We start from the raw sequence: 22,284 nt of genomic DNA, 5'->3' as shown, positions 1-22,284 counted from the left end.
ACATCCAGATGCATCACAGCCGCGCCAAGCGAGGGGTGCCCCGCCCGCCCCGCCCCAGGAAACATCTGGAGGCTGGAGGGCATCAAACCGGTTCCAGGTGAGAGAAGAAAGCAGGTAGTGGGAAGAGAAAGCCTTGGAGTCCCCTCTCTCTCCGGAAGTCCTGAGAGAGGAGACTAGAATCATTGAACTGTAGATCTGGAAGGGACCACAAGGGTCATCTAGTCCAACCCCCTGTAATGCCAGAATCGTTTTGCCCAGCGTGGGCCTCAAACCCTTGACCCTAAGGTTAAGAGTCTCGTGCTCTATCAACTGAGCTCTCTTGTTGAACGGCCTCAATCTTGTTGGTAACCTCTGAGAGCAGGGCAGTGAACATGCTGCTTTTGGTTCTCTGTATACCTGAAGGAGCATCTCCACCCCCCATCATTCTGCCCACACACTGAGGTCCAGCTCCGAGGGTCTTCTGGTGGTTCCCTCCCTGTGAGAAGTGAAGCTACAGGGAACCAGGCAGAGGACCTTTTTGGTAGTGGCACCCGCCCTGTGGAACACCCTCCCATCAGATGTCAAGGAAATAAACAACTATCTGACTTTTAGAAGACATCTGAAGGCAGTCCTGTATTGGGAAGTTTTTTAAATATATATATATATATTTATTAAGCAATTTCAACATAACAACTTAACAAACCATATAATCACATACATTTTTTCCCCTTCCCCCCTCCCACCAGGGACTTCCCTCAGCTCCCCTCTCTGATTTCTCTCCACATATTATTCTCTGCATGTTATAAAATTATACTTATCCTTGCCTTATCTATCTATCATGTTATCAACCAATAAATTTGTGTATGTTTATTCAAAACCTGCCAAGGCGTCCAATTCATTTTGTTGTCTCTTTAAATAATTTGTAAAAAGTTCCCATTCTTCCTTAAAGTCACAGTTGTCCTTATCCCACAGTTTGTATGTCAATTTAGCCAACTCTGCATAGCTCATCAATTTTTCTTGCCGTTGTTCTTTCGTTGGGATTTCCTCATTCTTCTGTATTGGGAAGTTTTTAATGTTTGATGTTTTATTCTGTTTAATATTCTGTTGGGAGCCTCCGAGAGTGGGCGGGGTATAAATAATAAAGTATTATATTATTATTATTATTATTATTATCATCATCATCATCTGGGAAGAGGCAGGGTCATATGAGGTAGAGGAGACAGTGGGGAAAGAAATAGGGAGTCTGGTGGATTGGAGGAAAAACAGAAAGGTGCTCAGTCTGTCCCTCTAGCACCATGGCAGGTTGGGTCTCCAGGTGTTTTTGGACTACAAACTCCCATCATCCCTAGCTAACAGGACCAGTGGTCAGGGGTGATGCACACATTCCCTTATAACGTACTAAGTAAATTTCCCAACTTGAATTTGTATGCAGTGAGATCCCCTTTTCATAAACCTTAAATGCAGAGATTTAGTATTTTTATTATTATCAGCAGCCCGATTAACAATAGCCCAATACTGGAAACAACCTGCAGTTTTATAAGAGTATATATTTAAAGAAGATGAATAAATGTGCAAAATAGGTTAAGTTGGATATGCAGAAGATATTAAAAATAAATTCAAGGAACCACAGAAAGAGGGGGAAGGGAGTCAAGTTTTGAAATGTCAAAATGATTGTAAAATTAATGAACTGTATAAAATTAGTGAAATGTATAAACTTGAAAAGTATAATTTTTTTTTTATTTAAAAAAACAACCTACAGAAATCCCCATTGAAATCTGGGTAAATATTTGCAATATGGCTCTGTCAGGATGCCTTACTCGCCACAAAAGGGTAATTTAAAGGTACTTCAAGAATAGACCTTTTTGGCAAGACTTGGCTTTCATTCTTTTCCTTTATAAATGAGACAGAAGATGCTTTTATTCCACCCACAACACAGGAATCTCTTCGGAGAGGATACTTGAATTGATAATGCATAAATAAACACCTTGCTTGTCTAGTGCATATTAAACTTAATGGACAAGTTACTGTGGTTATGTTGTTCTTGTATTTACATTAAAGCCAATAAAAATTATTTGGAGGGGGAATAAAAGCATATTTGAACAACATTCCTCTTTGTTCAAGCTCTTTGTCAGAGATGTTTTGGGACAAAGTATGGTCATCTTTGGAGTCTCTGAGATTGAAGTCTGGAATGCTAGTGTTTTAGATACCAACTTTGCAGCAATTCTAGGCCTGACTGAATGTTTAGCTATATGCTCTCCATACCCTAGAGATCCAGAATTAATGTAAAAAAAACCCAAACCATTGTTTTTTATTATTATTATCTGGGAAGAACAGAGCAGTGGAGATAATGGTGTCAACCCTAATTCTGGCCAAGAGAAAAAAAAGATACTCTGGCTTTAAATTTTCAAATGACTCATCATGCCTCACCCCAGAGTGGGAGGACTCTGTTATTAATGCCGCACGCTTCACATCTCTTTTATGGCTGAGGGTATATTGCTAATCCTCTCTGGCATTACAGATTTTGAAAGATTCCATTCATCTAAACACAAACATTAGTCATTCAGCCCCACAGGAAGTGGAGCAAAGGACTCTCTATCTCTGTGCGGTGCTGACTCAGACCCATTCTCTCCCCCCATGACCCAGGACAGCAGAAAGAGAAGTCCAGTGTGTTACAGCAGATGGAAGAGTCGCCAAATGACTCCACTTCACCACCTCCTGCCCCATATTCCTCACTTCAGTTGTGCAATATCTGGCACTCCCCAGACTGCAGTTGGGTAACTGTTCACGTGCTCCTTGGAAAAACATAACATTATCGTCTGCAAGGTGGAGCCCTTGAAGGACAAAGCAACCCACTCATATGGACAAGCTGGAACGTGTGCAGAGGAGGGCGACCAAGATGATCAAGGGTCTGGAAACCTAGCATTAGTATGAGGAACGGTTGAGGGAGCTGGGTCTCTTTAGCCTGGGGGAAAAGGAGAATTGAGAGGAGATACAATAGCCATCTTCAAATATCTCAAGGGCTGTCCCATGGAAGATGGAGCAGGCTTGCTTTCTCCTGCTCTGGAGGCTAGGACTCGAACCAATGGCTTCAAGTTGCAAGAAGAAGAGGAGTTGGATTTGATATCCCACTTTATCACTACCCTAAAGAGTCTCAAACCGGCTAACAATCTCCTTTCCCTTCCTCCCCCACAACAAACACTCTGTGAAGTGAGTGGGGCTGAGAGACTTCAGAGAAGTGTGACTAGCCCAAGGTCACCCAGCAGCTGCATGTGGAGAAGCAGGGAATCGAACCCAGTTCACCAGATTACAAGTCTACCGCTCTTAACCACTACACCACATGAATAAACATCAGGAAGAACTTTCTGATGGTAAGAGTTATTTGACAGTGGAACAGACTCCTATGAGAGGTGGTGGACATTCCTTCCTTGGAGGTTTATGAACACATGTCATGTATGATCTTGTTGAGATTCCTGCATTCCTCGGGGTCCCTTCCAACTCCTTAGTGCTACGATTCCAGGATACTGAAATGACCTCTGCATGTGGCTGAACTGAAACATAGCACCTCACTGGGACACAACAAGTCAGCAACAAACAAAAACAGCAGGAAGTCAGTGGAGACTTCATATTGCTTTTCGGATGAACCCACTAAGTTCTCTTGAAAGGATCTGGATAGCAAAAGCCTGGTGGGAACAGGAAGGCAAGACCCAAAATACCAGCAAAGGATTTAATCTCTGTCGATGGCTGGGTCATGAATGTTAACTATAATTTTTACAGGGGTTCTGGCAGAACCAAGTAATCTGGTTCTCATTATTGCAAATAAATATATTTTCCCACATCGGTAGAGTAATCAAAAAGTCCTGGCGAAATAAATCACATGAAGTAACATTATGCTACTAAGAACATGGATTTATCATTGTTCCTCTCTGCCCCCCCCCCCAAATAAATCCCAGTACATTTTTCCCCATTTGCTTCTCAAGAAAAGGTGAGAGTGCGCACAGCGATGGCTGGTGCCCATCAGGGCTGGTAGGGTGGAATGCAGGGACGCCAACTGTAGGTGTAGCCAGAGCCAATGAGAGGCGGAGCCAACCACTTTTCTCCCCATGCTCATCCCTGTTGAGTTGGGGGGGGCAGTGCCTCATATACCCTCAAGGACCAGCCTCCACTGAGGGCAAGCCATGTGGGGCTCATCTTGAGCTATGTCCAGTCTCTACCCCTCAATATCTGCCACCTGAGGCAGCCGCCGTCTCTCTGCCTAATGTTAGGGCCAGCCCCGACTGCAGAGCATCAAAGCGGCAGTGCCCCACAACAGACTAGATGCGTTTCAAGGCAGGACCAAGACTTGAAGGTGGTCAAGAAACCAAGTATCAGAGCCAAAAGGGTGGTGGCATGGAGAAAAATCCTGCGCCTCAAAAACAATGTCTTGAACCAAAGCTGTTTTTGCTTTATATTTGGGAAGAACAGGTTTACAGCTCAGGTTCCTCTGCTTCTTGTCTTCCACACCCCAGATCTCTTTCCGCTGTGAAGAATTAGCTCCTTTTCACAGCACCTGAGATGGAACGAGCACTCGTACAAGCAGCATATTGCTGGCGTGTTAAGATGAGCCACACACAAGACAAAGCAGGTTTTTCCTGCCTGTTTTATCTTTATTTCTACCCTGCCTCCTGGCACACTGCGTTTGAACGTGAATCCAAACTGATGGATTCCTCGGAATTTGGCAAGACGTTAACCGAAGGCTTCCTAGATCCATTTCCTGCCATGTTAATCAAAGTATTGTCATCGCATTTATTAACTAGCCTTCACCAGAAAGTGCCACAGCAGGTTACAATTTGGAATTAAAAACTAAGCACAGCTGAAACAGATTGCTGTCACAGGAATTGGGTGGGTCTTGAAAACACACAACTCAGATGCCAAAGAGATGCCTCTTCAGCACTGGCCAAAAGATGTGTAGGGGAAAAGCCAGATACACCTTTGTGGGGAAGGAATTCCACAGAAAATGTCCTCTCCTGGTCCATTCCCACCCCTCTGCTGATCTTAACACCTGGGAGGGTAAGGAAGGGACCAGTCTTTTCAGATATTTCAGGACTCCCATTTCAGAATCCGATTGCATTTCAAACATGCCATTTTCAGAGGGCTTATGCCTGGGTTTCTGAGAAGGCAGAATTTTGCTGTATTGGTGGGGGGGAAGCACAAGAGTTTAAAGATGTCAGTCCCAATGGAGCTCAGGTGAGAAGACCTGGCGTAAGCTGCCAGCTGCTCTCCGCTTTCATCATCCCCGTTTGCAGAATAGGAACATTTTAAAAGTCTGACTTCAGGCCTATAAACTTTGCACCATTTCCGCCATATGCATCCCTCCCAAAGGGGCTTGTCCACACAGGTCTCCAGTTTCAGTAAAACAGCAGCTGTGACATTTAGGCCTCATTGAGCTCAGGTAAGATTTTACCAGCTCCACCTGGGCTGGTGAGGCATCTCCCAGCTGATATGCAAAAATTTCCACCCACCTATAATCTATGCAGCTGGTAGATTGATGTGAACTGTTTTGATCCTCCCCTGTTGCTAGGCTCCTACCCTGCAGTAACCAACCACAGCCAGTGCTGACGTCTGAATCAAAATATAGGTCGATCATTGCCATGCCAGGCTGAAGGCAGTCCGTGCCTGTAAAAGGAGCACCAGGGAAGACTTCAATAGCCATGTTGTCTTGGCCAGTCACAGAGACTATAGGCTAGAACAGACATGGGGGGAGGGTTTGTGGCCCTCCAGATACTGATGGACTACAATTCCCATCATTCCTGATCACAGGCTATGCTGGCTGAGGCTAATGGGAGATGGAGTCCAGTAACAGCTGGAAGGTCACAGGTTCCCCATCCCTGGGCTTGATTGGGAATGTTTACTAAGGAGCCACGAAAGCATTAGTCAGTGTATGGATTTCTGCTTGTGGATTAGATGAGCCTTTGGGTCCCCCTTCCAGCTCTAGGATTCTATAATAGGATTTTCCCACCACTCCCTTCCCTCGCAAGTCCCCTAAATCTAGCATTGGGATTTCTTCAAAAAAAAAAACCAGAGCAGATCTGGGTACGGAAAAATTGTGCAAGCAGGAATCCTTGGGTAGATGGGATGCTTACGTAGAGCTGCATTGAATACAAGCCTAAATACTCAGTTTAGGCAACAGGGGGAACTATAGTGCAAAGCATGCAAGCCCACGTGGGAGGCAGAATGCCTCTGAAAACCAGTTGCTGGGAATCAGAACTGGGGAGAGTTGGTGTTGCGCTCAGGTCCTGTTTTTGTGTCGGCTAGCCCCTATGAGAACAGGCATCAGCTGGATAGCTCCATTGGCTATGGTGTCCAAACTTTTTTCAAAGAGGGCCAGAGTTGATGAAGTGAAGGGCCATGGGGGCTGACCAAAGTTGTTGGTTTTTTAAAACATATTTTTATTAAAGATTTTCTTAGTTTACAAAAGTATGTGCAATGTCTCTCTCTCTCTCTCTTTTTTTCTCCAAGTAACATTTTTTACAGATCAGTTTCATTTGTTGAGACATTAGAAAGAAGGGGGGAAGGGGGGGGAAGGGGGGGGTGGCAATGTTTCTATTTGACTTAATATATGTGGGGGTTTGTGTCAGCGTCGCTTATGCAGGTTCTCTGCTATTCACTTGTGTTCCTTTGGTTGTGAGAGAGGCTGGGGTTGGCCTAGGGTGTGGTTGTTTGTTTGTGATTGGCTGTGGTGATCTTTGTTTTCATGTGTGTGTGAGTGGGGTGGGTGGGTGTTTTGGATCAGGTTAGCCATATTGATTTGTATCCGACCAAAGTTGTTAACCTTCTTTTAGGATTGAAGTTGTTGACCTTTTTTAGGGTTGGAGTTGTTGAGGCTTTTTTAGGATTTTACCCCAGGAAATAAACTGCCACAGGGGCCAGATTAAACCAACCAGCAGGCCAGATTACGCCCCCGAAATGGACTTTGGACATGCCTGATTTACTCACTCGCCAACTGCGATGACATTGGGAGAGGATCCCGGCTGAAATCCTGGAGCTTCCAGTCAGTGCCACTCAGGATTACACCCCTGAAACAGACTTTGGACATGCCTGGACTTAGAGCATGGTGCCGATAATGACAAGGTTGCAGGTTTGATCCCCGTATGGGGCAGCTGCATATTGCAGGGGGTTGGACTAGATGCTCCTCAGGGTCCCTTGCAACTCTACGATTTGAGGAAGCTGAACGAGATCGGCCACTGGCCTCATCCAACAGGGCACTTCTTACACGCTAGTAATCCTACAGGCAACAAGGAAAGACACAATACAAACACTGCACCACTCCGGCTTTTTATAAATCACAATTTTAATAGAAAGTTTAATGACAAAAATCATCACGAGATGGCACCATCGCTTTGGAGAAAATCCACCACACACAGCCAGCAGCACTCAAGACTCGGACTAAAGACAATGTACACACAACAGACACACACAAGAATCCATTTCAACTCTGACCTCTGAATCTTCAGAGGTGCGTTTTCTATCTCCACCCAGCTAACCTAGCACAGAAAGCATCCGAAAATCAACCCTGTGATCTGGCCAAAATCCCAACCCTCCCCCCTGTGTAGGAAAATGCAACAGGGGGCGAGGTTACCCTTGACAGAGGAGGAGGGAGAAAGAAAGAGAGAGAGAGAGAGAGAGAGAGAGAGAGAGAGAGAGAGAGAGAAAGGACATCACTGATTACTCTTGATGCCGCAGGAATAGCTGAACCCAAAATAATCTCAGTTCAAGTAAACAAGGCCCCAGTTTAATGTTCCAATGAAGTCCTGGGCTGCAGAGTTTTCCTAGTGGGCCACAATGAACCAAGCGGGAAGGTCACCTTTGCTATGCAATGTTCATGGTTACATTGGGTGGGGGGCAGAAGAGAGATCTCTGCAACCACCACCCCAAATGTAGAATTCTCATCTAGACAGGCATGTTGAAAACAAGTAACGTCTTCTAGAGCTCAGCTTACGTAAACGAGGCCTCAAGTCCTGCTGCACACAAGGGAAGACAGCTGGCTAAGACACTCCTGGAAATCTGGGGCACCCTCGTCTTGGTGAAAACAGGACCATCACCACCCTCGGCCACACTGCATCCTCCTGGACTGGAGACTCTCAACATGACAGAGCAGCTCCTGAGGAAGGGGAAAGTCTGGCTCCTCTGTAACGAATTTGGCGCCAAGGTCTCATGGGAAGAAACGGCTGGTGGGCTGGCAAGATGGCAGCTTCAGAGGCCTTCTTGGTGACTAGGCCTGCCTATTGCAGCCAAATGGAAGCCACCTGAAACCATCTTCATATGAGACTCACTCACAGGTCAAGAGCAGCCGGCCAGGCAAGTTAGCAGAGGGTGCAGGAACTCCCATTAGCTCAGCTGTGCATGCAGAAGGTCCCAGGTTCAGATCTGATTTCAAATCCAGCTGGGGACCACCACTCCACTTGAAACCCTGGACAGCCGCTGCCAGTCAGTGTGGACAATACTGGGCTAAAGGGACCGATGCTCAATACAAGGCAAGGCAACTCCCAAGGCTTCCAACTCACCCCTCCAGAAGGGGATCTACAGCTGCTGCGTGGAGATGCGGGCACCGTGGGGGGGGGGTGTCCTGAGCCATCTTCCACGTGGCAGCCGCAGAAGAAGAGGAGTTTGGATTTGATATCCCGCTTTATCACTACCCTAAGGAGTCTCAAAGCAGCTAACAATCTCCTTTTCCCTTCCTCCCCCACAACAAACTCTGTGAGGTGAGTGAGGCTGAGAGACTTCAGAGAAGTGTGACTAGCCCAAGGTCACCCAGCAGCTGCATGTGGAGGAGCGGGGAAGCGAACCCGGTTCACCAGATTACGAGTCTACCTCTCTTAACCACTACACCACATTGGCTCCCAAGACACACCTTCACCTGATGGGTCACGCTTGCAGGAAGGCAGGCGTTTTAGACAGAGCCAGGAAAGAGGTCCCAATGCGGAGGAATGGCAGGGAATTGCAACTCCCCGTCAGCCAAAGGCCAGAGACGATGGGAGTTGTAGTCCAGCAACACCGGAAGGGCCCATAATTTCTGCATGTCTGCTGAGGGCGGTTCAGGGTTCAATCCCTGCCATTTCCAGTTAAAAGGAACCCTGCAGAAGACTCCCCCCACCCCAAGATCTTGGGAGATGCACCCCAAGGTCAGAATGCACAGAGCCAAGCTAGACAAGCCCCCTTGGTCTACTTCAATATTAAGGCAGCTCCTTCTGTAAGGTGGCTGCCACCAACTTAGATGGCTTTCAAAGAGGATGAGGCAATAATTTGTGGAAGGTAAGGCTGTCAGTGACTGCCAACCACATGGGCTAGCTAGCTTATTCCTCTGCTGCGAGAGGCAACATGCCCTCGAATGCTGAGAATCGCTGTTGCGCTTGTGTCGTTCTTAATCTGTGATATTTTAGTGTATTTTTGGTTTCTATGGAAGCCGCCCAGAGCGGCTGGGGAAACCCAGGCAGATGGGCGGGGTACAAATAATAAATTATTATTATAATTATTATTGAGGGCTTCCTGTAGGCGTCTGATTGGCTGCTGTGAGAACAGGATGCTGGGCTGATCCAATAGGGCCCATCTTACCTCCTTATTCCCACCCACTTTTCCCCGCAACAGGGCGATCCTCTCATACAATCCAGCGCTTTCAACACACTTTTTATAAAAGGCAAAGCGTGCTATGGCTGTGCATTTGGCACTCGTGTTTCTCTCCCGTCGTCAGTAAACTTGGAAAAAAGAAAATGCGTTGACACGGATGCTCGCCCCTCAAACAGTGTGAGGAGAGAGGTGTCTGGTTCTCAGGCCATGAGGCAAAAGGAAAACACAGTGAGGGGTCAGGAAGGCGTTCCCTCAGCAGGTAATGGACAACAGGTAAGACAACAGGTAATGGATCCACCTTTTAATGTTGTCGGCTGAGGTTGTTACCTGAACGGCTTTCATTCCTGCGTCCTGCAACACACCCACAGGACAGAAGGGACAGGGGGGTTGCCTGGCCCACCCTCAGACCTTTTTTGTAGAAAGTCCAAACACCAGCTCAACCCAGCTGGTGCTTTGAAAAAAAAAGGAAGAAAGGAAGGAAGGAAAAAGGCAGGCACTGCGGTGATGTTCCCAGCCAGAGTCGCCAAGAAGGCCGTGAAGAAGACCCAAGCGGGGCTCAGACTTTATCGCACCGAAACGAAACAGGAGGAAGACAGCGGAAGGAAGAGGCAACTTTTTCACGCATCCTGCAGGTCTGGAATGTCAGAGAGGATCATGGGAGAGCCCAGCTGCAGTTCCTGCTGGAGGGATTCCATGTCGGCGGGGTTCATGCGATGGACTTCCAGCCAGTCGGCGAGGAGGGAGGCCGAGAGCGGGGCAGAGTCCCCTTGACTAAGGCAGGAGGAGGAAAGAGGGGAACAGGTGAAGGACAAGGCAATGGGCGAAGGACAAGACAAGGCAGCTGCCCCAAAGTGTACCGTTTTGCATAATGCCGTGGGTGAAAGAAAAAGTCTGGCTCTTCATGCAGGAAGGAGGGGATCCAAACCGTGTAGCCCTGTGCAGTGTAGTGTCCTCTTTGGGGTGCCTGGAGCACAGCCCTTTTTGGCGCTTGGGAGATGCTGTAGGACAGGGTTTCTCAAACCTGGGTCTCCATCCATAACTGGAAAGACCAGTGGTCAGGGAGTCCAAAAACAGCTGGAGACCCATGTCTGGGAGATCCTGCTCTAGGACAATGTTCTTCAACCTTGCGGCTGCAAAAAAAAAGTTGCTGGACTACAACTCCCATCGCCCCTGACCACTGGTAAAGGACGATGGGATCTGTAGTCCAAAAACATCCAGAGGCTAAATTAAGATCAGGGTTTCCCAAACTTTGATCTGCATGTAAATATACAATTTAAAAAATCATACACTAACTAGCGTGGTGCATTGCAATTGCTACAACCGGCAAGAAAATTGTTAAGAGGTCCACCAAGACCCTCAGCAATTTTCAAGTGGTCCATGGAGTAAAAGGCTTGGGGCCCACCAATTTAGAGCACCTGAACAGTCAGGGCACCATCCCTTTTCCTTTGATTGCCTCTTTAAAAGTTTGGAATTTCTATATGCGTTGGAGCACCCTCTATGGGAGGGAAGGGGAATTTGCAGTCCTGCAGGTGTCATTTGACTAAAGCTCCCATCATCCCTGATCGCTGGGCCATACTGGCTGGGGCTGAGAGGGGAGGAGGAGACTGCAGAGAAGCAGAACGAATCTGTCTTCACAGCTGAAGATACAGGGCAGATCCCAGGGCCTGTACTAGCTTTTGCAGGAGAGAATCCCATCAACAAGAAGGCTCTAGAGAGCAAACGCAATTCTTTTCTTCCTCTAGAGAAGTCACACTTTGTTAACTGCTGGTAAGGAAAGAACACAGGGGCAGGATACTGGGCAAAATCCATATATTTTAGATTACTATCCTACGAATCCAAATGAGGCAAGTTGCACTGATTTTCGTCAGAGAAGGGGATGCCGAGAGCAGACATTTCTATCTGCAGAGGAAGTCCGGAGTACTGGAATGTGTAAGCAATAAGCACTGTCTGTCTATAGCTAGGAAAGAAGTCTGAAGTGACTAATAATGTGTCATTCCAGAGCTCACAAGTGACAAGACTTCTAAGCTTTAATTTAAACCACAGAGTTATCCACTGATCTTAGAATTCCAAAGCTAAAGGTCCCTTCGCTTTAGCTCTCAGCTGCCTGGCCTTCAGTGATTCAGAGCAGGTAAGCCAATGGTAGCCGACCAATCTGTGGCCACACCCGCACAGCTCCACGATTTTGAGGGAATAGGTCGTGGGCACGCTAGTGAACATCTGTGAGCAAATGGCACATAACTCTGTTCCACTTACAAGCCCAGGCAAGCAACTCTTACCTCTCTCTGTTCTCCCCAACCATGTCGAAAGATTGGTTCAGAAATTCTTCCAGGTCAAATCCAACCCCATAGCCAGCTCCACTGCCTTTTGGGGTGCCAGAGAAAACAGGGGGCAAGAGGTCTTCCACCTGGAATCAAGAAAACAGTGGATTCATTCCTTGTGCAGAGATCAGCATATCACAGATCGTCATCAGGAACCAGCAGAGATCAGTGGACAACATACACAGTAGTAGTCAATTTTAAGTTTTACGCAGAGTACACCCACTGAAATTAAAGACTGGCATGACTAAGTTAAGTCCACTAATTTCAAATGGGTCTGCTCTGAGTAAACTTTAGCTGAATACCATCCACAGTCCCCTCTGCCAGGCTACATAGAGCTGACAATTATTATTTTTTTTATCACATTTGTATCTATAAATCTACATCTATAAATCTCAGGGCAGTTTGCAACATAAAACTACAATATAAAAAACACAGAATGCATAAAAACAACCATACAAACCAGGGTCCAAATCGAGATAATTTAGTTGTGCTTAAGATCCATTGAAATCAAGCAGGGAAAGTTGGCTGAGGCGATGAAATACTATTAATACTAAACACTATTAATTTAGTCAACACCATTGTTCTATGGATCTAGGCCACAGAGAATTTAGTTAGTGCAAAACGTTGGCAGCATTAAGATAAATTCAACAGTGTTAGTAAGTTTTGATGGAAGCAATAATGGAATTCTGAACGGTTTAGTTTATATAAAATATGCAGGGATTTGTGCTATGCAAAATGAACCATGGAAAGAGAAGAAGGGAAGTCATTGGTATTTTAAGGTTGTTTAAATAAATGTTCTAAATTGTAACACAGAAAATTTAATAATTAATAACTTAATAAACAAAAGAGAGAGAATTTAGTTAGTGCAGCAGTGAGGGCGACCGGCATGGATCAAATGAGCTCTTGAGGGGCTGCCTGGAAAAAAGTCAGGTGGCCATGACCTCCTTGGCAAGTGACCCCCAGCTTCCCCAAGCACCAAAAGCGAAAAGGGTGCCCCCCCATTTCTCTAGAGAGCAACTAGCAAGCGCTTCCCCTTCAGCATACAGAAAAAGGCATCACCTGGGATTTAGACAACTGCTGTGTCACCACGTTGATATCCGGAGGCTCTGACGGCAGTCCCGGGGCTATGTGGGGCTGGGCGGGTCCCCCGGCTTCGTCCCCAACCAAACCCTGTGGCGGCAGCTCAGGCTTGCCGCCCACCTCTGCCAGAAACAGGGGCTGCTCCGCGCCAGCCCTGGGTCCGTAGCTCACAGCTTGTTCTGGAAGAGTACCGCTAGGGGGCGCCACCTCCGGCTGAGTCACCGACAGCTGCCCGGCCACGGTCCAGTTTTCAGGTGCCTGGGAGATGCCGCTCCAGGCGTTGAGGGCCGCCACGCCATAAGGGCCCTGGAAGATCTGCCCAGAGGTGTATTTGACGCCTAGGAGGCACTCCGGTTTTGGGGGGGCGGCTTTTGGACACGCCGGGGCAGTGACCAAGAAGGGGGCCGGCTGCGCTGGGAAGAAGTGGACCACGTTGGCAGCAGAGCCCTGGACGGGGGCCAGCTCCGCCCCCACAGGCACGAGAGTCAGCTTGGGCCCACACAAGCCAGGCACCCTCTTGTCTGGGAAGGCGAGGAAGTCGGCAGGCACGCCGCCGGAAGGGGTCGTGGGGACGTGGCTGGCAGGGGGCGGCTGAGGCGGCAAGGGGTTGGCAGGAGGGGCCTGAGGCAGGATGTGGGCGGCCGCATTCGCCTGAAGCGGGAGGGCGGACCCGTTCTGGAGCGGCTTGTTCTGGTTACGGTCCACCATCTTGGTCCACCTTTCCAGAAGGTTCCGGTCGTTCTCGGTCAACATTCCCTTCCGCTCCCGCTCCTTCTCCTTCTTCTGCTTCTCACGCTCCTTGGCTCGCTCCTGGCGCCGCTTACGCTTCTCCTCGCGCTCGCGCTGGCGCTCCTTTGCCGTGACCGGTCTGCGGATATCAGGCGTCTCGGGCACCGTAGAGGGTGTATCTGTGGAAGAAAGGGAGAGATTGTGGGGAAGTGGATAAACACCCAGCCTTTACTGTTGCCCTGCATTATGCAGCCGCTACATCTATGGTCAGGGATTCAGTTTCACCTGCGTATCATAGAATTCCAGATTTGTAAGGGAACCCCAAGGATAATCTAGTCCAACCCCCTGCAATGCAGGAATATGCAGGTGACCTGAATGGGAATCGAACCCACAACCTTGTCATTATCAGCACCACACCGTAACCAGCTGAGTTAACTTTCCATGCTAGGAAGCTTATGCTTGTGGGAAATCACTAAATTTGTGAATTCCACCAATAGTCCAGCTCTGCAGGAATCACTTCATACAGGGCACATCTTTGGAAATATCCCACAGATCACCTAGCCTACCCTTCCCTTCATGACAGGAGCTGCAATCCACAACATCTGGAGAGTATTAAGCAGTGGGAAAGTGGCTTAGATGGTCCTCCTGCCCATCAGCCTCTCCCTTTCTCTGCCTCCCAGAACAATTGGGAAGACTCCACTCTCATAGGGGAACATTTCCCCCCAAATGTGAAGATCTGGTTTTCATCTTGGGGTTTCCCCAGAAACATCTGGCTAGGCCTGGTGGAAACAGGGTGGATGACAGACGAGATCAGGGATGGGGACTGTGTAGTCTTCCGGGTGTTGTTGGACTACAAGTTCCATCAGCCCCACTTAGAGTGGCAAAATCCTCCAGTCCATTGAGGGCTACCTTTGTAGGTCACCCAGAAACTACACCAGCTAGACTGGTGACTGGGAGTGGCTGCCAAGACCACATAACACTGGTCCTGAAAAACCTACATAGGCTCCCAGTACGTTTCCGAGCACAATTCAAAGTGTTGGTGCTGACCTTTAAAGTCCTAAACGGCCTCTGCCCAGTATACCTGAAGGAGCATCTCCACCCCCATCGTTCAGCCGGGACACTGAGGTCCAGCTCCAAGGGCCTTCTGGCAATTCCCTCACTGCAAGAAGCAAGGTTACAGGAAACCGGGCAGAGGCCCTTCTTGGTAGTGACACCCGCCCTGTGGAATGCCCTCCCATCATATGTCAAGAAAATAAACAATTATCTGACCTTTAGAAGACATCTGAAGGCAGCCCTGTATTGGGAAGTTTTTAATGTTTGATGTTTTATTCTGTTTTTAATCTGCTGGGAGCCGCCCAGAGTGACTGGAGAAACCAGGCAGGTATAAATAATAAATTATTATTATTATTATCCCCTCTCACTGCTACCTTGCACCAAACTGCTTCCTTGGAACCCTTGGGAAATGGCCGTAGCACCAAGGTAAGCCTTGCATGCAGAGGGTCGCAGGTTCAATTCCCAGCATCTCCAGGCAGGGCTGCAAATGTCCTGTCAGAAACCCTGCAGAGCCGCTGCCAATCAGCAGAGCTAATCTTGACCTAGATTTGACCAATGACGTGGCTCGATAGACATCAGCTTCCTTTGCTCCAAACCCTTACCTCTGGCCTTGTGCCGGAGAGTCGATGACAAAATGGCCGCACGGAGGGCAGCCTTGGTGTCATCCGAGATAGCGCCTTCCCGCTTAGGCGGAATAGCGGCCGGAGCGCCCTCTTCAGCCTTCACCTCCGGCTGCACAACGGCAGACGGCACCGGCGGAGAGGTGAGGTCAATCGTCTCCGTCAGCAAGTAGGGCCCGGGAGACGCCATGGCATAGTCTCCGTCTCCGGCCCGAGGCGAGCCGGCACTGGGCATGTCGACGTCGCGGCAGCAGAGGAGCAACGCCTGGCCGCCTCCGCCGACGACCGCCTGCTTCAGGGCTGGCTTGAAGCTGATCTGCCGCCGAATGCCCTCCCGGCGCTCGTGGAAGTCGTTGATCTCGGCCACAATGGCCTCCTTGATCTGCTCCTTGGTGAGCACCCGCTTGTCAAAGTCGAAGTCGAAAGCCGGGACGCAGTCGGGCTCGTCGTCCGGGTCGTGGTACTTGGCCAGGAAGGGGTAGTTGAGCGCCTCCACCACGGAGATCCGCTCGCGGGGGTCGAAGCGCAGCATCTTGGAGAGCAAGGCCAAGGCCTTGCGGTCGGCGTTCTGGTAGAGGCTCTCCCAAGGCACCGGCTGGCGCGACGGCAGGCTCTGGACGTAGGCGCGCACGCGGTCGGCCCCGATGGAGTGGACCACTTTGGCCGGAGGGGTCCCCAGGACCGTGATGATCAGCTGCAGCTGGTGGATGTAGTTCTTCCCCGGGAACAGCTGCTTCCGCCCCAGCATCTCGGCGAAGATGCACCCGACCGACCACATGTCGATGGCTTCGGTGTACTCGTGGAGGGAGAGCATCAGCTCCGGGGCCCGGTACCAGCGCGTGGCCACGTACTCGGTCATGAAGTACTTGTACTCGTCGGGCTTGGTGCAGAGGCCGCGGGCCATGCCGAAGTCGCCGATCTTGAGCTCGCAGTTCTCATTGATCAGGAGGTTGCTGGGCTTCAGGTCCCGGTGGATGACGTTGGCCGAGTGGATGTACTTGAGGCCCCGGAGGAGCTGGTAGAGGAAGTATCGCACGTGCTCCAAGGTGAGGGGCTGAGAGGAGTGGATGATCTGGTGCAGGTCGCTCTCCATCAGGTCCAGCACAACGTACCTGGCCAAGGGAAGAGCAGGCGTGGTCAGTCAAGGAGAGAACCTGAATACTGTTCCACCACAATATTCACTGGGGGCCTTTTGGCCAGACTCTGTCTCTCTCTCACTCTCTCTTTTCATATCATTTTTTTAATATAAAATGTGGTTTTTCAAATTAAATTTTTACACAGATATATCAAACGTAAATCATAAAAACAAGATTCCAAAGAATCTCCTGGACTTCTGTCCTTCCCTTTGTGGGTCCTATTATTAATCCTTTCATCCCTCATCTTTTATGATAATCCAAATCCTTTACCTCTTCCATTATATACAGAATTCCTTTTCATATCATTTTTATTAAGTCTCCAAAAATATTTCAAAGCATAAATATATCAATGTATACTTTTTTAAAAACATACAAAGTTTCTTCTTGACTTCCCGCCCCTTCTTTCCCGATGTTTGTTTTTTATTCCTTTTTATTAGCTGTTTTGTAGCACATCTATTTGTATTGTCTAAACCCCGCTACCATGAAATCTACTGCTTATATTTCAAATCCTGCCAGCGACTTCATATACAGGTGATCATTTGATAGATCAGTGGTCTCCATTCTTCCTTAAACACTTCATCATTATGCCCTCTTGATTTGGTAGTTAATTTTGTCATTTCAGCCTATTCCATGTTAATGGATATATTAATGAGGAAACTGGGAGGAAACTGAGATTTATTTATTTTTAAGGGCCGCACCCCTTTATCCAGGGAAATAATAGCACTTACACAGATTTGAATTCCGCATAAGGCACAGAGGGCTTAAGGATGTCCTTGATGGCGATGATGTTGTCATGCTTGAAATGTTTGAGGATCTTCAGTTCGCGCAAAGTGCGCTTGGCGTTCATTACCACATCAAAAGCGTTGGGGATCTTCTTGATCGCCACCTGCTGGCCTGGCAAGGGAAGAGCAGGAGAAACAGGTTCAAAGCATTAAATCAGAAAGGGATACGTCTCATACATCCGGACGCATCACTCACCTGGTCTTTCCCTCCTTCCCCTGGAGTGCATTATAGTATTTCTCCCCCTCGCAACAACCCTGTGAGGAAAGCTAGGCTAGGCTCAATGCACCTGATGTCTCCCATAAGGTTTAAAACCAGCCCCCTCTGCTTCACACCCTGAGCCAAATTAGATGTGAAGGGGCAGCCCAGTTTACTTTGACATGCGATTTTCTTGTTCACATATGGCATGTGAAGAATTGAGAACTGCTCTCTTTTTTGGGGGGGGGGGGGACATCCTTTGATTTTTCAATTTTTAAAAAATCATTTCTAATAACAGATTACAGAAAAAATAAAGAAAAAATAGTTTAAACATGGTAAGCTGTCACAATTGTAAATGAAGAAATATTTATTTATTGCATTTCTATCCTACATTCCCCCGCAAAAGTAGCTCAAGGTGGTGTACATGGTTCTCCCCCTCCTTTAATCCTCATTTAATAATTTAATCCCCACAACAGCCCTGTGAGGTAGGTCAGGCTGAGAGGCAGAGACTGGCCCAAGGTCACCCAGGGAGCTTCATGGCTGAGCGGGGTTTTGAACCCTGCTCTCTCCCAGGTCCTAGTCTGACACCACACGATAGGACACAGCTATGCAATTTACCGAGTTGATAACATACCAAGAGGAAAGCGATGTGTGGCATATGATCACAAAGGGTACAGTTACAGTTCAGTTTTTAACATCAATGGGTGCGTTACCACCACCCCCAAACTCTGTTTATATTCCCAGCCAGGCTCCAATGAGTCAAGTTGGAGAGAGAAAAAATCCCTGGGGCATCACAGCACAGAGCAGTCAATAAGGACAAGGCCCCATAGTCTCAATAGTCAGCTGGGGGACACAATTCGGCCTTACTGGGCAAAGCCAAAGCCTCACCCCAGTCAGACAGTGGACAACCAGGTGTCTAGAGAACCAAAACCTGAGCACAAGAGCATTCTTTCCACTTGGGATTCCCAGGAACTGGTATTCAGAGGCAGACTGCCTCCAACAGTGGAGGGAGAACAAAGCCCCTGTGTAGAGACTTATTCGCATCCATCCATTTGCACGGGCCCCACCTCTGCGCACAGTTAGAGACCAAACAACGGCATCCTCTCAGCTTCCATCCAGCCTTGGCGCTTTCCTCCCTCCCTTACCTGTGTCCTTGCGGCGTGCTGAGCTCACCACGCCGTAAGCGCCGGTGCCAATCGTCTCGATGACCTCATATTCGTCCCCCACCTCAAAGGTGACGTCGAAGGAGCGCGCCTTCAAGATGGCCAGGTTCTTGGCTGCCACCGTGGCCTGGTGAGCCGGCTCCGGCTTGGCTTGGGCCCGAGCCGCTTCCTCGCCATCGTCTTCGATCGGTGGCTCCGCCATGGTCTGTGGGCTCCTGTCAGAAAAGGCAAAATGTGTTTAAGGAAGGACCACCGCCCTCCTTAGCAAGGGGCACCATCTACCATCCCCCTGCTCCACCACATGAGATATGGCAGGCAGTTAAAATAAAAATAATATTAATAATTGTATTAATTGTGCCCCGCCCATCTGACTGGGTTGCCCCAGCCACTCTGGGTGGCTTTGAGGTGTTGGCACACAGTTTCCAGGAAGAATCTCATTCAGCTCCTTCATTACACAGCTTTTGACACACAGTGAAAGTAATGCTTTTACAGTGAGCATTATTTGTTTACTGAGTAACATTTGTTTATTAAAAAATACTTCTATACGGCCTGCCTCATCAATTCTGGAGGCCATGTACAACAATGTCCAAATGGGTATAAAAACATTATAATACAGGGCAGCGGGGTGTTCGTGTGTGTGTGTGTGAAATTGTAAGACTAGAACACAGTTAAAATGGTACGGTACCAGCAAAGGCCGCAGACATTAAAAACATTTAAAGCAGACATTGGCAGGCCTGTGGTCCTTCAGGAAGATGGGCATGATATCACTTTGATAAATAAATTTGATAGCCAGAAACAGATCTGTGTTTTTAAAAGGACACCTGAAGATGACTAATGTGTGCGTTTGCCAAGGAAATGGTAGTCCCACAGTGCAGGAATCACCACAGGAAAAGTCCTTCCGCTATGTCTGTTTACTGCACTTCCATAGGCAGTGATGCAACCAGGAGGGACTCATCAGTTGATCGTAATGATCATGTGGGGCAGAGGTGGGGAAGCTCCAGCCCACAAGCCTAATTAGGCCCGGAATGGGTCACAATTTGGCCCCAAGGCCATTCCACCCCCCAAAACCACACCAACCTGTCACACCCTTGACATTGTAAGTGATTTCAGGTGTGCATCAGGTAAGGAAACAGCAATCGGTTGTTACCACAACCCCTTTGAAGTTTGGCAGGGGGTACCTCCACTCACTTATCAAGATTGTGGCGGGCTTAATCCAGTTCCTCACTCCTGGTGTAGGAAAACAGGGAGAAAGGTATCCTGGTCCCAAGATATTTAGGGCTTTCTAAGTCCATACCAAAATATCAAACATGACCCAGTAGCTTGGGGGCAGCCAGGATAACTCCTTTAAGCGTGATATAATATGTACAGTAATAATATTTCCCAGTAAGCAGCGAAGTGGCTGCGTTTTATATCAGTTACAGCTTCCAGACCAGCCTAAAAAGCAGTCCCAGACAGAGTGTCTTAGTGATACTAAGAGGCTTTGTTTTTTAAAATATGCTGCTCACGTTATGTATTCCAAACGTTTTAATCAGCATTTAACCGTTTTATAGTTCTCCAACTCAGGGTCCTTGATGAACAGAAAGAAGAACTAGATTTCAAATATATTGGCATGTGCCAAGGTTACTTAGAGATATCAGTTACCCAATGTGGTTTATTCCCCACCCCCACCCCCACCCCAGGTAGTTGACTTTAATTGCTATAGCTGTCACCTAGGCAAAATATATTAAGATAAGCCAACAGTACAGTGATTTGCAAATCAAGAGCAAAAAAAAATGGGATTAGAGGATGAAAGGAGTAACAAATATCCCTGAATGGGATTTATTCCTTATTTCACAAAACCTGGAACCCCACATTAGACACACACTATCCCACTGAATAATCATCCTTAGCTGCTTGCACAAAGCAAAAGGAGATCAACACACAGGTCTGTGGAGGTTCTCCATCGTCACCCAGGATATTGAGGGGGAGGCAGGTGGGAAGGACAGTCAGCAGGGAATGGTGCGCGAAAGGCAAACAAACAAAGGCAGTTGCCATTCTTTTTAATTTCATAGGACAGAGAAAAACGAATGTTAGGGCAGCCTGGGGGAAAATGCCAGCCGGGTCTGGGATAAGCGAGGAAGGGGGACATTATGGGATGGTCAGAGCAAATACATTATGCCCCCACCTGACATGTGGTGGAATGCTGCGAATGGGGGAAAGGGAAAGATGCCAAGGAGAGCATCTTAGCCCATCACAACCCCCCCCCCACCGGAAAGTAAATGGGAATGGAGGCTATTATGGGATAGAAGAGAAGAGAAAAGGGCTGCCCCCTCCCTATCTCCCTACAAACCAGCTGCGATAAGGATCCATCAGAAGCGGGCAGTGGGGAGAGTTGGGGTTCGAGATGTCAGTAAGGAAGAATAGGGAATATTATGGAATAGAAAAGGAGGGGCTGTCTTCCGCCATGCAGTGGGTGGAGGGGAGGGCGGAGAGAAGGGGAGATCTGAGTTGGGGGGGGGGACGTGCATTTCGAGGCTTTTGGTCCTCGGGGGGCGGAAAGGGGAAAGAGGCGACGTATCGGGCGGAGGAAAGGAGAATAATAATAATTATAGTAGTAGTAATTTTATTATTTATACTTATCATGGGGAGAAAGAAGGATCGCAAAGGCAGGAAGGGATCTTGCACTGGGAAAGGCTGAACCCTGAACCCCTTCGCCGTGCTTCTTAATGGAGGGGGGCGGAAAGTAGGGAGGGGGGGCAATGAAAGGTGCTTGCTCACCTGCCAGAATGCAAGGGGAGGCGCAGCAGCCCTCCGGCAGACTTGGGCGGTTCCCTCTCCGGTCCGCCACTCCCTCGCCCTGGCCGCCGACACCTCCTTCTTACCTCGCCTCCCCCAGAATGCCCGGATGTCACCGCTCCGAACCCGCCTGGGCCAATCAGAACGCGGGAGGCGTGGCCTCAGCCGGCGAATATCTAAGCGGCGGATCGTCCAAAAAAAAGAAAAAAGGAAAATCCCGTCTCTTTAACTCCAATGAGCCAATCGCAGAGCGGCAGAGAGAGAGGGAACCACTGAGAGGTGAGAGATTTGGGGGGGGGGGGGACACCACAATGGCGGGGGCGGAGCCAAAGCTCTCCTCGCATCTGGAAGCAGATGCATTGGCAGCAGTCAGAAAAGGCGTCGCTCTATTTGCTGCGGATTTTGGGAGCGACACGGGGACCTTTGTTTTCTGCGTGGGGAAGAAAAGCCACTCCTAAGTCCATAGGCGGAGTTCCAATGCTTGGCGGTGCAGTAATGGGGGGAAACTTCACCGGTTGGACTTCTGCCTGTCTGGCAGGTGTTGGCAGCTTTTCCAGGGACTATGCAGAGCCATTCGGGGCAGCAGGGCAGGGAAAGCCCCGGTGCAGAGGTCTGCGAGGCACCAAATCGTGACATTCTGCTTCCCCAACTGAACTGCCTAGTGTTTAATAATAATAAGAAGAAGAAGAATACATTTTTATTTATACCCCGCCCATGTGACTGGGTTTCCCCAGCCACTCTGGGCGGCTTCCAGCAAAATATTAAAATACAATAATTCATCAAATATTAAAAGCTTCTCTAAACAGGGCTGCCTTCAGATGTCCTCCAAAACTCAGGTAGTTGTTTATTTCTT

General features: G+C 48.5%; 1 protein-coding gene across 1 annotated transcript; it reads right to left on the bottom strand.

Annotated features, from left to right (window-relative positions):
* Positions 1–7,288: 7,288 nt before the first annotated feature.
* MAPK7 (mitogen-activated protein kinase 7) lies at positions 7,289–21,552 on the bottom strand. Its single transcript, XM_080978893.1, has 7 exons — positions 21,414–21,552; positions 18,639–18,871; positions 17,244–17,409; positions 15,362–16,491; positions 12,957–13,885; positions 11,856–11,983; positions 7,289–10,350 (listed from the first exon to the last, which is right to left on the bottom strand). The coding sequence occupies exons 2-7, from the start codon at positions 18,856–18,858 to the stop codon at positions 10,197–10,199; spliced, it is 2,727 nt and encodes a 908-aa protein (XP_080835019.1). The 5' UTR covers positions 18,859–18,871; positions 21,414–21,552; the 3' UTR covers positions 7,289–10,196.
* Between the last annotated feature and the right edge of the window lie 732 nt (positions 21,553–22,284).

This window comes from Podarcis pityusensis (assembly GCF_964106645.2).
Source record: "Podarcis pityusensis genome assembly, chromosome: 13".
NCBI classification, from domain to species: Eukaryota; Metazoa; Chordata; class Lepidosauria; order Squamata; family Lacertidae; genus Podarcis; species Podarcis pityusensis.
The sequence above is the reverse complement of the archived record's forward strand: the minus strand, read 5'-3'. Positions and strand labels throughout refer to the sequence as shown.

Coding starts and splice junctions, on each gene's coding strand:
- MAPK7 (XM_080978893.1), bottom strand. CDS start 18,858: ATGGCGGAGCCACCGATCGAAGACGATGGCGAGGAAGCGGCTCGGGCC. Junction 17,410..18,638: donor AGCACGCCGCAAGGACACAG/GTAAGGGAGGGA, acceptor TTCCCTTGCCAG/GCCAGCAGGTGGCGATCAAG. Junction 13,886..15,361: donor TCTCCGGCACAAGGCCAGAG/GTAAGGGTTTGG, acceptor TTTCTTCCACAG/ATACACCCTCTACGGTGCCC.